This window comes from Phascolarctos cinereus, unplaced genomic scaffold (genome assembly GCF_003287225.1).
Source record: "Phascolarctos cinereus isolate Bilbo 61053 unplaced genomic scaffold, phaCin_HiC Scaffold_4;HRSCAF=312, whole genome shotgun sequence".
Classification (NCBI taxonomy): Eukaryota; Metazoa; Chordata; class Mammalia; order Diprotodontia; family Phascolarctidae; genus Phascolarctos; species Phascolarctos cinereus.
The window spans coordinates 569,241,279-569,256,028 of NW_027555847.1; the positions used below are offsets into that span (position 1 = coordinate 569,241,279).

The window sequence follows — 14,750 nt, forward strand, 5'->3', positions numbered from 1 at the left end:
GTTGTTGTTGTTTTTTAATTTTGGGGGGGAGAGAATTTGAAACCCAAAATTTTAAAAAATGAAAGTTATAAATTGTTTTTACATGTAATTTTAAGAAATAAAATATAAACTGTCAGAAAAATACTATTTAAGCCAAAAAAAGCAGGAAAAAAATAAAGGCTTCATGTAGAAGGTGATGTTTAAGATGTATGTTGAAGGAAGAGATGCATTCCATGAAGTAGAGGTGAGGAAAGACTACATTCCAAGGGACAGAAGATGGAATGCCCCATGTCAGGAACAAAGAAAAAGCCAATTTGTTTTATTACAGAGTGCAAGAGATAAGAAATGTCTAAGGACTGGTTGGGGCTGGGTTTGAATGCCTTTAAAAGCTAAACAGAGGAATTAATCCTTTATCTTAGAGGAAATAGAGAGCCACTGGAGTTGATTGAATAAGGGACTGACATAGTCAGCTTTGCGCCTAAGGAAAATTGGAAAATTACTGAAGTATGGACTAGAGTGGGAAAAAATTTGAGGCAGAGAGAACAATTAGGAAGTCATTGCAATAATCACAGAAAGATGTGATGAGGCTCTGAATTTAGATGGTAGTTGTGGGAATACAGAGAGGGGATCAAATGTGAGAAATATTGTGTAAGTAAAGACAGCAAGATTGGATAACGACTTGGTATGTGAAGAGAAGAGTGAGGGAGAAGTTGAGGATAATGTTGAGATTATGAATTTAAGAGACTGGAAAAATGGTCATGCTTTCCACAGAAATGGAGAAGTTTGGAGGAAGAGTGAATTTAGAGAGAGATAATGAATTCTGTTTTGTCCATGTTGAGTTTGAGAGGTATCTGTGCCTTCCAGTTTGAAATATCCAATAACTCATGGACTTTTATATCCAGCCCGTTTCTTCCATGAGATTCAATCTTGTGTCACCAATTATCTATTGTTTCTATAGGAAAATTGGCTACAAATTCCAAACAAATGATTATGGAATACAACCCATTAGTGAGTTGAGGATTGCCTATACAGGGTTCTGCACAAAGTTGGTGCCCAGTACAATGCTGCAGACTGACTAAAATGAACTTTCCCCCAAGATCATTCAAGTGTGCATCAGAATCCAAAAGGAAAGTGCCCAAGTTTCCATCACCCCTTTCTACCTTGTAGATGACATCATAAATAAAGAAGCCATTCATTCATTCAATTTGATAAACATTCATTTAGCACCAAGAGATATGTTGGAAAGAGGCAGAAAGAAATCAGGTCTGAGAGGAGTTGACTCAATTCCTTTTATTTCAGTGAAAGAGAGAAGCGGGAAGTGGCAGAAGGGAATCTGTGTTTGAAAGTCCTGCTCTGTTGGTGGCCAGCAGATACCGATGTTCCCTCAGCCCCCCACAGCAGAGAGGGCTCACTGAGACAAGGGAGGGATGTCAATGGCATCTGTGGTCAGGCCCCATACAAATTCTGCAAAACATGGAGCATTTGTGTAGGGCTTATGGCATTCTAAACGTGATCTGCAAAACCCAATTAAGGAAGAAAACTAAGAAGATATGTTAATTGCAAGTTCTCTTGGGGAAAGTAATCTACTTTATATAAATTATGAAAGAATAAAATGAGTATTCTTAGCAATTAAGTATTTAGGAGACTGGTTAAAAATAGAAAAACAGCATCATTTAGGGGGAAATTATTTTTTTTCTTGTTTAGCTTTTTTTAAAAATCAAAAAAAGTTACAAAACAGTGAAAAGCCAATATCTATTTATGTACATACATACATATCGTATATGTACAAAATAGTGAAAGGACAATTTGCATATGCAAATATATGTAAGCTGACATCTCACTGTTTTGTAACATATATGTTGTATATGTGCATATATGTGTGTGTAACTCTAAGCAACTCAGACAGGTGATAGCTAAAACATATTTATTACATGTGAATAGTGCCTTGGTATAGATAGATATCTAAATGTATATGTCAAGGCACTATTCACATGTAATATGTGTGTTTATAGCTGACATCTGTGTGAAGCATGTGTGATATATAAACATATATGTCTCCATTTAGGCATTATTCATATGTAATAAATGTGTTTACAGCCATCACCAGTGTGACATGTGTGATACATGTGACATATAGATGTGTGTATATGTTTTGTTGTTCAGTTGTTTCAGTTGTGTCTGACTCTTCATGACACCATTTGGGGTTTTCTTGACAAAAATACGGGAGCTGTTTGCCATTTCCTTCTCCAGCTCATTTTACAGATGAGAAAACTGAGGCAAACAGTTAAGTGACTTGTCCAGGGTCACACAGCTAGGAAGTGTCTGAGGCCAGATTTGAACTCAAGTCTTCCTGATTCCAGGGCCAGTGCTCTATTCACCTAGCAGTATATGCATATGTTCATATATCTGTATCTATATACTAAGGTACTATCCACATGGAATAAATATGTTTATAGCCATGTGTGACCTGTGTGTGAAATAGATATACAGATATATATGCACATACACACATGTATACGGACACTTCTGTGTGTGTGTCTATCTAGGCACTACTCACATATAATAAATGTGTTTACAGTCACCATCTGTATGGGTTGTTCGGAGCTGTTTGTCTTTGATTTTCAGATAGATATCCACCAGTAGATGAATGTACACAACAATGAGAGTAGTGATAGTTGTGCACCACATAAACAGTCATATGTGTAGACACATACATTGCACATGTAGACATGCATGTAATGGGATTCACTATGTAAGCCGTGTCTTGCATCTGCAGTCGAACAGTTCATAGAGTCCTTTTCAGCATGCCAACAGCTCAAGGTGAGAGGGTTATTTCACTGAAGGAAGCACGATCCTTTGCCGTGCCTTCCTTGCTCCCAGCTCAATCACTGAAGGTACCTCCACGGTGTTGTCACTGAAGAGGTTAGCTACAGAATTAAACATGGAATAATAGAGTAACTGACAAGACCCTGAGGTACTACTGACACTTCAAGCCACACACTAATAGCTACCTTTTATATACTCTACATATGAAAACATTCACAAATCTTGGTGTTCATTTTTCTTCCTTTGGAATTGATATGCTCACTAACGGGTCTTAAGGTAGCTACAGTCTTGGGTTATTTATCTCTATACACTGACATGGGTTTCTGTTCATATAGACTGTTTACCACTATTATTTCCTCTTCTCTCTTCTCCTATAGTGGTCTGCCAACTTCTCCTGATTCCCAGATCCCTTTCAGTCTCCTGCTCCTTCTGGAAATCCCCCCATCTCTAAAGTCCTCAGCCACTCATGATTGCCAAGGTCACACTTCTAGGGGATGTTTTTAGAGGGTACAAGGCCAAGTCACACTACCATCACTTCCCTTTCTTTTAACCCCTGTTATATACAGATAGACTTAGGTTAAAATGAGCATTAAAGGAAGTCTTCAAGAGCACCAGCTCTGGAGTAGGGGGGACCTAGGTTCAAATCTCATGCTTCCTACCTGTGTGATGTTGAGCAAATCACTTGACATCTCAGTTTCCTCATCTGTAAAATGAGGAAGTTGGATTAGATGACCTCTGAGGTGCCTTTCAGCTCTGGATCTATGATCCTAAGGAGTCAAGGAAGAAGAATATACAGCCTTGGAGACAGGCGTAGCACTTCTCACTTCCTTTGCCCTTAGGACATCTAGGATAAAGGACAAGCTCCTCTGGCATCCAAAGTCCTTCACAGTCCAACTTCAGCATATTTCCAAGCTTATTGTATAGTTATGTCCTTCACATAGTCTTTGTTCTAACCAAATTGGTCTCCTTACAGTTCCTCCTGCATGAAATTCCATCATTTGTCTTGGGGCCTTTCCACAGATTGTGTTCCATTCCTGGAAGGCACACCCTCCTCTTAGAACCCATGACTCCCTTCAAAGCTTTGCTCAAGCATCATCTCTTACACACAGTCTTTCCCAATCTCCATCTACAACTGGCACCTCCTCCCTTCAGTTGTGCATATTTTGTAGTTAACTGATATACATACATGTTGCTTTCCCTCATCGAATATAAGTCCTTCAAGACAGGGATGATTTCATTTTTTCTTGTGTTTTTGGTGAGGCAATCGGGGTTAAGTGACTTGCCCAGGGTCACACAGCTAGTAAGTGTCAAGTGTCTGAGGCCGGATTTACACTCAGGTTCTCCTGACTCCAAGGCTGGAGCTCTACCCACTGTGCCATCTAGCTGCCCCGATGATTTCATTTTTGATTGTGTATGCCCAATATTTAGCACAGCACCTGACAAATATTAGATGACTAATACGTGCTTGGTGATTGACTTGCCTCAGTTGGGGCTGAGGGTAAATGAGTTGATGATGTGCATATGAGTCTCCAATCTTTCTGAGTACCTTTTTCCCCCTTTGTTGACTGTCTCACTCTTGTTTTGCTATTGTTCAGTCATATCTGACTCTTGTTGACCCCATTTGGGGTTTTCTTGGCAAAATTACTGGAGTGGTTTGCTGTTTCCTTATCTAGCTCATTCTACAGATGAGGAAACTGAGGTAAACAGGGTTAAGTGACTTGCTTAGGGTCACAAGGCTAGTAATGTCTGAGGTCAGATTTGAACTAAGAAAGACGAATCTTCCTGATTCCAGGCCTGTCACTCTATCCACTCTACCACCTAACTGACACTCTATCCCTGCCTAACTCCCAGTAACCACAGCATTTCAGGGATACCAAAATTATAGGATTAAGAGTCATGATTCCACCTGTTCTGCCACCATGTTAGGTTTTTTCATCTACCTACTTAGATGCCTTTTATTTATTCCCACTCCTGCCTATTGATTACCTTCTGCATGAATTTCCCACTTTCTATCATATTACTTCCTACTACCTTCAAATGGCATTTCCCAGATATTTCCCCAGGCTTCCTAAACCTTTATCTTATTGTGATACTCTCCATTTTGACCTATTCTCTTCCACCATTTTCTACATATCTATCCCTTCCAAGGATCCCCATAATTCCCTATACTAGTATCAGACTTTTTTTTTTATACTAGCTGTGTGACCCTAAACAAGTCACTTAATCCTATTGCTTCAGTTTCCTTATCTGTAAAATGAGCTGGAGAAGGAAATGGCAAACTACTCCAGTACCTTTGCCAAGAAAACCCAAATGGGGTCACAAAGAGTCAGACATGACTGAAACAACTGAAAAAAACAACAGTATCAAATATTAAATATCCTTTAAATATTAAATTTTTTTAAAAGTTTTGATAGCCATATGCTGTAAAATTAAACCAAAATTTTAAAATATAGTCTCCAGTGGCGGAAAAAAATCTTTGAGGTGATGAGAATTTGGGGAAAATGGAGAGAGAGCCTAAAACCAATCTATAAATGGAAGCATTTGCCATTAGACTGGCAACAAAGACGGTGAAAACTTAGTGGCCTATTTGCTTTTATAAGTGTTTATGTTTGGGGTTGGGAGGAGGTGAGGGAGAGGGTAGTAGAGACATTAACATCCCCAGAGTATAAAAGAGAATCACTCAGAACACCAAAGATTACCTTTAGGCCAGCTTGTTTCAAGTAATCCCTCTGTGGTTATCCAGGAATCAAAAAGGCTTTATGGGTAATAATGAATGCAGCCATTATTTATGGCCTATGCAGGCCCCCCTGACAGTGTAATGATTCCTCCAAAGCCATTTGAACCTTGAGGGAAAATGGCATTTGCAAGGGAGTTTTGATCATGTGTATTTGCTGGCAACATATGAAGGCAATTCAACTCCAAAGCTAGGAGAAGAAAATGAAGAGGAGAAGGGGGAATGGGAAATGCTGGAAAGTAAGCACCCCCAGTGTGAAGGGGGCTTTCCTTGGGTCATCTGCCTCTCTTCAGGCTCAAGATTAGGATTGAAACAGATCATTGTCCCATTTCCCAGTCAGACAGAGCTGACCCCAAAGAGGGTTTTCTCCTATTTTATCCTGAAAGGCCTTGACCAAAACACGGTGCCTGACAGGAACCCTGAGGGTAATTTCTATTCCCTACCCACCCCCATCATCCTGGGAACCAGATAGGTTGCTGACAATATGGATCATTCTAAAAAAGACTTCATATTTATTGCTTGTCTTTCATTCTCACCATCAACATAGACTTTGGCTATAACAATCATATGTGACTAAATTTAGCATCACAAGGGGTCATGCCATTCAACCACATCATTTACCAATGAGGAAACTAAGGCCCCATAAAGTGAAATGGTTTGACCAAAATTGCACAGGTAATAAATAATGGAGTCAGGATTTGAATTAGGCTTTTGACACCAAGTCCGGCACCTTGCTGCTTCCCTTAGCTACCTACTCAGTTAACCTCCTTTCAGTCTGTCTCCAGTCACTCTATCTTATGTATGACTGACATACTCATTTTCCTATTTTGTTTTAATTATACTCACCACTCGCTCAGGCACCAATTGTGGCTCTCCATCACCTACAATAACTTCCTTATTCCCCTGCACGAACCTCTAGTAAGACTGGTGTCCTCACTAGTTCACAAGCTATATGCAATCTCAGTTCTGTGTTATATTTGTGATGCTACTTTGATCACAATAAGTATGAAACTTCTAGATGGATTTGTAAAATATACAAACCTTTAAAAATGAAAACTGAGTTATAGGAAACTATGACTTTCCACATATCTATAAAATACAAGAGCTAAAAGGAATCACAAACATGCATGTATACACATATATGTATACATATATAGCATATATACATATGTTTATATGTAGGTATGGATATATAATGTGTATATATACTATATATGTATTTGTGTTATGTGTACATATATAGCATACACATACATATAGTATATGTACAGTGTGTCTATATACATATATATGTATATATGCTATATACATACAAACATATACACACACATAAAAGAGCCTAGCTAAATTTTGTGTGTATAAATATACACATATATACAGTATACACGCACACACACACACACACACACACACACACACACACACACACACACGGCCATCTCCAGTCATCCTGATCCATATCTGGCCTCTGGACCCAGATAACTGGAGAGGAGAAAGTGAGGCTAGTGACTCTGCACAGCTCTCCTCACTTAAATCCAATTCACTTGCAAGTCATGGCATCATCTTCCTGATGTCATGGTCCTCTTCAATAACAAAGGACAACAACAACAACAACATACACACATACATATGCATGTTACTATATAATATATAGAATTTACACATACATATATACATATATGTATGTGTGTGTATATACACACACACACATATAACTTAGCCAGACCCTTTATTTTACATATGAGGAAACTGAGGTTCAAAGGTGTGAAGCAATTTTGTCAAGTTTATAAGTGACAGTCATAAAATAAAACCCAGTCTTCCTGACTGCTAGTCCAATGCTTTCTGCACTGTGCTATGCTTTCTTCCCCCTACCAGTAGAATGTAAGTCCCTTGAGGGAAAACACTGTTCTTGGCATCTCCAGTGTCTAGCACAGTGCCTTGCACAAAGTAGGTACTTAGCAAGTGTTGAATTGGGATTGAATTGAGTCTCCCCCTCACCTTGTCCATAGTGCTGAATCCATACTAGGTGCTTATTACTTCTAGGGTTAAATGAATGATGGCCGGGGTGAGTGAACAAGTCCATAAATTATTCTAGGTATAAGGACCAGGTCACCCATACTCATTATTTTCTTTTTCTTATTCAGATTGTTTTGTGCATACTGTGTAGAGATGCATACACACACACACACACACACACACACACACACACACACACACCCCACACACACCCCACCCATAATTTGTCCCCTATAATACAGAATACTTAAAGTTATTCCTGTCCTAGCCATATCTGTAGTGTAAGAGTGGTGTAGAAAGCTGATTGCATAAATTAATGACGTAAATTCCTGTGAATTGTTTATTATGACCAGTGACATAGAAAAATTAGAAAAGGGAACTCCTTTTTTTTTTTTAAAGTACAAGTCTAGCTGCAGGGCCTAAAAAAATAATAGAACTGCCATTTTCAGAGTGGTCTTAACAATACCTTCAATAATGTGTATCCATCTCCTTTTTGGGGGTCGACAGGGCTACTAGGAATTGTTTATGCAAAGAGGACCAAAACCATAAAGCGCTTCTGCCCACCTTCTCCTTAGCTCTCAAGCTGGTGGCTTGGTTGGCCCTTTTCCTAGAAGCATTGCTGCCCTCTTCACTCTGCCGAATCATAGACATCAAAGACAAACTTCCCAGCTATGGGTCCACAGTTCATTTATTAAGATGTTTCACATAGCAGCTGATGCAACTAAAAACTACCTCAGATTAAAAATATACAGTACTAAGCAGGGCAGGAAGTTTGCCACCAAACCTCTCCTGACATAAAAGCCCAGGAGATCATAACAAAACATAAATGAAGAAAGATGAAAAGGATTAAGAAATGATTACCAAAGTGTGAGCTTTTAGGTAAAACAGAGAATGGGGCTAGCATGCCTGACTTCTCCCTGCTTGATTGTGATAGCTCATGTCCTTTAAGTACCTTGAGCCTCAGTTTCATTCCTGTGAAATGAACAAAAGGACATCTCCCTACATAGAGAATACTGTATGAAAAGATAAACTACTACATAAATGTCAAAGATGATCATTGGCCTCTGCTCCTGCACTCCAGCAACTATATCAGATGCCTGAATATGATCTTTAAGCTCGCTCGACAAATTCAAAAATATTTTTGATGTGTTCATAAGTGGGATGAAAAGAAGAAATAGAGAACAAGAAATAAATATATTTTTAAAGTTGTATTTCAACACTAAATCACAGTTCCCAAAGACCTCAGTATTCAAAAAGGAACACTTTAATGTTAAAAATTTTGTTAGGGTTTTTTTTTTGGTTTTGGTTTTTTTGTTTGTTTGTTTGTCTGTTTTTGTTTTTGTTTTTTTATGTTTGGGATCAAATCTCCCTGAGAGTTAGGGGTGAGATCTCCAACTGGCTTCCAGGAAGAGTCAGAATTATAGTTTCCAAGTTCAAAGGCTATCAAAAGGGCAGTGATTAGCTGTTTTTAACTTCCATTGAAGACAGGAAGGGATATAGAATGGTATAAGAAAGATGGGTTAGTCAAAAAAGATGAATTTTTTGAGATTAGGGAAAGATCACAGGGTTTTAGTCCAGTTTACCTTTTTGGAAGAGAAATGAAAAGCTCCCTCCTCATCCTTTGGCTTTTTGAATCCTTAGCTGAGGGGACCTTGAAATATGTAATATCTGAGGTTTCTTTAGTCTGAGAAGGCAAGGATCTCAGACCTTCTGGTCTAAATCATACCTGAGCAAGAATTCCCTTTATAATATTCACCAGTGTCAACTTGGAGATCTTTGGTGATAAGTATCCCCACTACCTTCTGAAGTGGCTCATTTCATTTTTTGATAGCTTTAATTGTTAGAAAAGTTGCATTTACATCAAACTGATCTTCTTTTCTGCAAATTTCATTGCTCTTGGTTCATTGATCAAGTAGAACAAGCCGAATCCTTGTGATAGGCATTCCCCCCTCCCCGCCTCTGGAAGAATGCTGCAATTTGGGTTCAATGGTGGGGCATCCTTTGAGCCCCATCCAGCATATTTTCTACACAAACCAAAGAGGAATCAAAAATCAAATAACAAAGTATGCAGCTGAGACAGAAATACCAAGAATTGAAGCAAAAGAAATGAGAAGGAAGAGCTAAGAAATGGAATCATTCTCATCCCTCCCTCCCTAACCTCACCCCTTCTACACAAATGGCTGTATTCTCCCACGTGCTCATGCAACGGTATGGAATGGAACAACTCCCTGCCAAATTCACATTCTAGGGTAAGGGAGAGTTTCAGCCATCTGCCTGGCATTGCAGGTGAAAACACTCCACCTGCCTGCATCCCCATGGCTACCTGTTTCCTCCACTCCTTTTCTCCACCCTGAATCCAGTCCTGCAGGGCTTGAGAGACTCTTCACTCCACTGGCCCAGTGGGGCACAGCTAGCTGTCATCTGCTGAAGCACCATCCTTAGCATCTGTGTTCTTACCTTACCTACTCCTATGTCAGTCTTCTTGGCTGCCATTCGTTGGGGCTTTGCCCTGCTTTTGTTTCTGTCTCTAAAGCTATTGTTGATTTTAGAGAATTGTTTAGTGTTAAGACCATTGAGGTCCCATGCCTCTGGCTAACCTGCACTTCTCTGATGCTGAAAAGTCCCAAGACGTCTGCCTCTCAGGAGATAATAGAAGCAATTATTTGTACTTTCAACTTTGATCCTTTCAACAGAAAGTCCCTTGTAACAAATCCTATCTATGTAGAGAAAAGGTTCCTCTCACTTCTTCCCCTACTCAGAATGAATGCCAGGTGCCCCTCTGTGTGGTTATTACTTTCAAATGATTTAGGCCTTCTTAGGCTGAGGACAAACCCATCTCTTCCTATCTGTCCCTTCCATTCTTGTTATCCCTATGGGTAAGTAGTTCCTGGGCATCTTGGTGGCACAGTGAATAGAGTACCGGGTCTGGAGTCAGAAAGACCTGAGATCAAATTCTACCTCAGACACGTCTAGCTGTGTGACTCTGGGCAAGTTACTTAACCCCGTTTGCCTCAATTTCCTCAACTGTAAAATGAACTGGAGAAGGAAATGGCCAACCACTCCAGTATCTTTGCCAAGAGAACCCCTAAAAACGAGTCATGAAAAATCAGGTGCAACTGAAAAAGACCAAACCATAAACTATTTCCTGGCAATGCAAATGGCCCTGAAACCCCAGTAAGCCATTAGGAGGCATTAAAAACACTGGAGAGGGAAAAATGGATCTGGCAACCTCTATTTCGCCTCTTTATTATTATTTAATTTATTATTATTAGTAGTAGTAGTAGTATATATTATTATAGGTCTCTTACACACAATAGCTTTTTTTCTTAATAGTATTTTATGTTTTTCCAATTACATGTCAAGATAGTTTTCAATACTCACTTTTATAAGATTTTGAGTACCAAATTATTTTCCCCTCCCCCCTTTCCAAGACAGCATGCAATCTGATATAGACTATACACGTACAATCATATTGAACATATTTCCACATTAGTCATGTTGTAAAAGAAGAATCAGAACAAAAGGGAAAAACCATGAGAAAGAAAACAAAGAGAGACAGAATAGTGCGCTTCGATCTGCATTCAGAAGCCATAGTTTTTTCCTCTAGATATGGATAGCATATTCCATCTTGAGTCTCTTGCAATTGTTCTAGATCATTGTATTGCTAAGAAGAGCTAAGTCTGTCAGAATCGGTCATTGCACCATGTGGCTGTTACCACACAAGACTTTTTTAAATATTTGAAGATAGGGGCAGCTAGGTGGTGGAGTGGATAGAGCCTTGGAGTCAGGAGGACTTGAGTTCAAATCCAGCCTCAGACCAAAAACTTGACACTTACTAGCTGTGTGACCCTGGGCAAGTCACTTAACCCCAATTGCCTAAAAATTAAAAAAAAAATTAAAAATTTGAAGATAGTGAGATCGAGCTAAGAAATTAAAAAAAAATTTGAAGATAGTGGGACCGAGCTAAGGTTTCTGTTCTGCAGACCAAACATCCCCCCTTCTTTCCGTTGGTCTTCCTAAATCACAACCATTAGTTCTGGACTAGCCCAGTTTTCTGGAGGCACTCCAGTTTGTCAATTTCTTTGAAACAGAACCCAATAATCAAGTAATCTGATCAGAAGAGAGTGCAATAGGACTGTCAGCTCTCTGGTTAGCAATACTGTGTTTTTATTAATGTAGCCTAAGAGTTTGTTGGCTTTCTTCCTATGTAATGTCACAATGTAGACAGTTTGTGAACAACTAAAATCTCAGATCTATCCATATGATCTGTTGTCTGGCCATAACCATCCTGTACTTATATAGCTGATTATTTTAATCCAAATATGATATTTTTCATTTATGAATAGTAAATTTCTTAAGATGTTTTAAAGTCTAAGACCCAAATGAGATCACTAATCAATAAACTTTTAGGATTTGAGCCCAAGAACTCAGGTATAATACATAGGTAAAATTATAATGAAACCATGGCAAAACTGACTTTTAAAAAGTACTTTCTTTGGCTTAGATTCTTAATATCTCACTGCTCAGATTCTTATAATCTAACCTATAGCTTACTAATGTTCAGACTTGTTAAGAGTCTGCCCAATATGACGGATGTTCTAATAAACTTTGTCTTTGGCTAGAAAAAAAAAGGAAAAGAAAAGAAAACCATGGTAAAAAAAAAAAGTACTTTTAGGAGGATATAACTATTCCGCACAATGAATAACTATACTCTTCCACTGACCTCTAACCATAAAGTAGTCAACCATTGTGATAGAAAAAAATACTAGAAAGGCATAATGAAAAGAACACTGGCCTTGGGTTCAGAAAATTTGGGTTTGAAACTTGGATTTGATTGGTTTATTAATCACATAACCTTGGATAAGTCATTTATTTGATTTATCCGAACTTTAGTCTCCTCATCTGTCAAAAAAAAAAAGCATAATCGACTAGAATCAAGGGTGGGGAACCTGAGGCCTTGAGGCCACATGTGGCCCTCTAGGTCTTCAAGCGTAGCCCTTTGACTGAATCCAGTCGTCACCTGAGGCCACAGGTTCCCCACCCCTGGATGTGGTCTCTTGGGGAGAAGAAAAATAAGCTGAGCTGTAGCTGAGTTGTGATACATCTTGTGTTGGGTCATCAAGTAAAAATAACTTTCAGCTTCTTTCATTTCCCTGTAACTTAACATTATCATCATCATCATCATCATCATCATCATGATGCACTTATATAGTACCTATTATATGCCAGGCACTGTGCTAAGTGATTTACAAATCTTTTCTCATTTGATCCTCACAACAACACTGGAAGGCAAATGTTATTATTATACCCGTTATACAATTGTTGTTGTTGTTGTTGTTGTGTTGTTTGTCCTTCATTCTGAAGAAGATCATGATATCAGGAAGGTGATGCCATAACCTGCAAGTGACTTGGATGTAAGTGAGGGATGGCAGTGCAAAGTCACCAGCCACACTTTCTCCTCAGGAGCCATCTGGTGAGATGTAGGTCAGAATGACTGGAGATGACAACTGAGGAAACTGAGGGAGATAGAGGTTAAGTGAAATGTCCAGAGTCAAATAGCTAGCAAGTGTCTAAGGTCAGATTTAAACTCAGATCTTTCTGCTTCCATGCCTAATGTTTTATCCGCTGCACTGTTTAGCAGCCTAAAACATGTAAACTGCCAAAACAACTACCCAAACCATTCAGTACAGAGAGAAACATTTAGGGGTTAATGCACATAAAAGGGTTTGGGGGCAGGGTCAAAAAGAAAGAATTGTAGGATAGGAGAACACTTCCCTCCTTGCAATATTAGGTATAAGTTCTTGTTCTCTCTCTCTCTCTCTCTCTCTCTCTCTCTCTCTCTCTCTCTCTCTCTCTCTCTCTCTCTCTCTCTCTCTCTCTCTCTCTCTCTCTCTCCCTCCCCCCTCCCTCCTTCCCTCCCTCTCAAATCTTATTTTAATTGACTCTTGTTGTTTTTTGAGGGGGAAACCCAGACCTGTGATTTCCCTAGGATAGGGAACCCCTGCTCTTAAGGAACTCCCTCTCCCCATGTAAAGTCAGACACTTGTGCAATTGATCGTCTTAGAGAGTTTCCCGATGGCACCAAGAATAAACGACTTGCCCAGGGCTACGCGGCAGTAGGTCCCATAGGCAGGGTTGAAGCCAGGTCTGAACCTGAAGCTAAGTCTTCCTGACTCTGAGACTGGTTCTCTATCCATTACACCCTGCTGCCTATTGTGAATTTCTTTTGTTTTTATCTTACCTTAATATCTGAGTAAAACTCTTCCCCTCATCAGAAAGCCATCTCTTAAATTTTTTTTTAATTCACCAAAACCAACCAATGTATCAATCGTGTTTGAAAAAAATAAGAAATATTCCATACTCATAGTCACCCACCTCTGCAAAAAGGGAGAGGACACAGCTCTTGTCAGGTACGAATTCACCACGGAGAGGGAAGGGACCAAGACTGCTGAATCTCCTGCTCTGGTAGATTGGGAAATTGATTTTAAGTAATATAGCCAATTTAGTAAAAATTGAGATTCTATCCTTGTCAAATTGCTTCTGGAAGATGATATTTATCTGTATTTTTAAAAAAGAAAGTCTTCAAAGAATAGGAGATTCTGCTTATAACAGATTAGCATAGACACACAGAACTGATTCATTTATGGAGACACCAAGTCACCACTGGAGCTAAGAATAAGGCTCAAAATTCTTACTTTACTGTCCTCCTAAGGTCACAGTTTAATGGGAAGAGAGTCTCTTGATAACTAAAATTCTGTGTTCCTGTTTTTTTTTAATCCCAGTTGTGTGTCTTTACATCGCTGAGCACAATGTACATGTAAAGTAGGAGCAGCTTGAAAATTCTTACTGAATTCTACTTTTTATGTTTTTTTCCTTTATTTATTTCTTTTTTTTTAAATAGGTCGCTACCCTCAGGAAAATAAAGGGACCTACATTCCTGTTCCCATCGTGTCAGAGTTTCAAAGTGGAAAGTGGGGAGCAAAGATAATTTTGAAAGAGAACCAGTCTGTCCGCCTGTCTGTCCAATCCTCCCCAAATTGCATCGTGGGGAAATTCCGCATGTATGTTGCCGTCTGGACACCCCATGGCATCATCCGAACAAACAGAAATCCAGCAATTGATACTTACATTCTCTTCAATCCTTGGTGTGAAGGTGAGGGGATATGTTATACATTTTTTCTCTCTCATGAATATG

At 39.1% G+C, this 14,750-nt stretch overlaps 1 protein-coding gene across 2 annotated transcripts in view; it reads left to right on the forward strand.

The window, feature by feature from the left end:
* F13A1 (coagulation factor XIII A chain) overlaps positions 1–14,750 on the forward strand; it is a 194,657-nt gene that overhangs the window by 58,944 nt on the left and 120,963 nt on the right. For both annotated transcript variants that reach the window (XM_020973813.2, XM_020973812.2), the window contains exon 4: positions 14,457–14,708. In XM_020973813.2, coding sequence (XP_020829472.1) covers positions 14,457–14,708 — 252 coding nt within the window. The remainder of the gene's footprint in view (positions 1–14,456; positions 14,709–14,750) is intronic.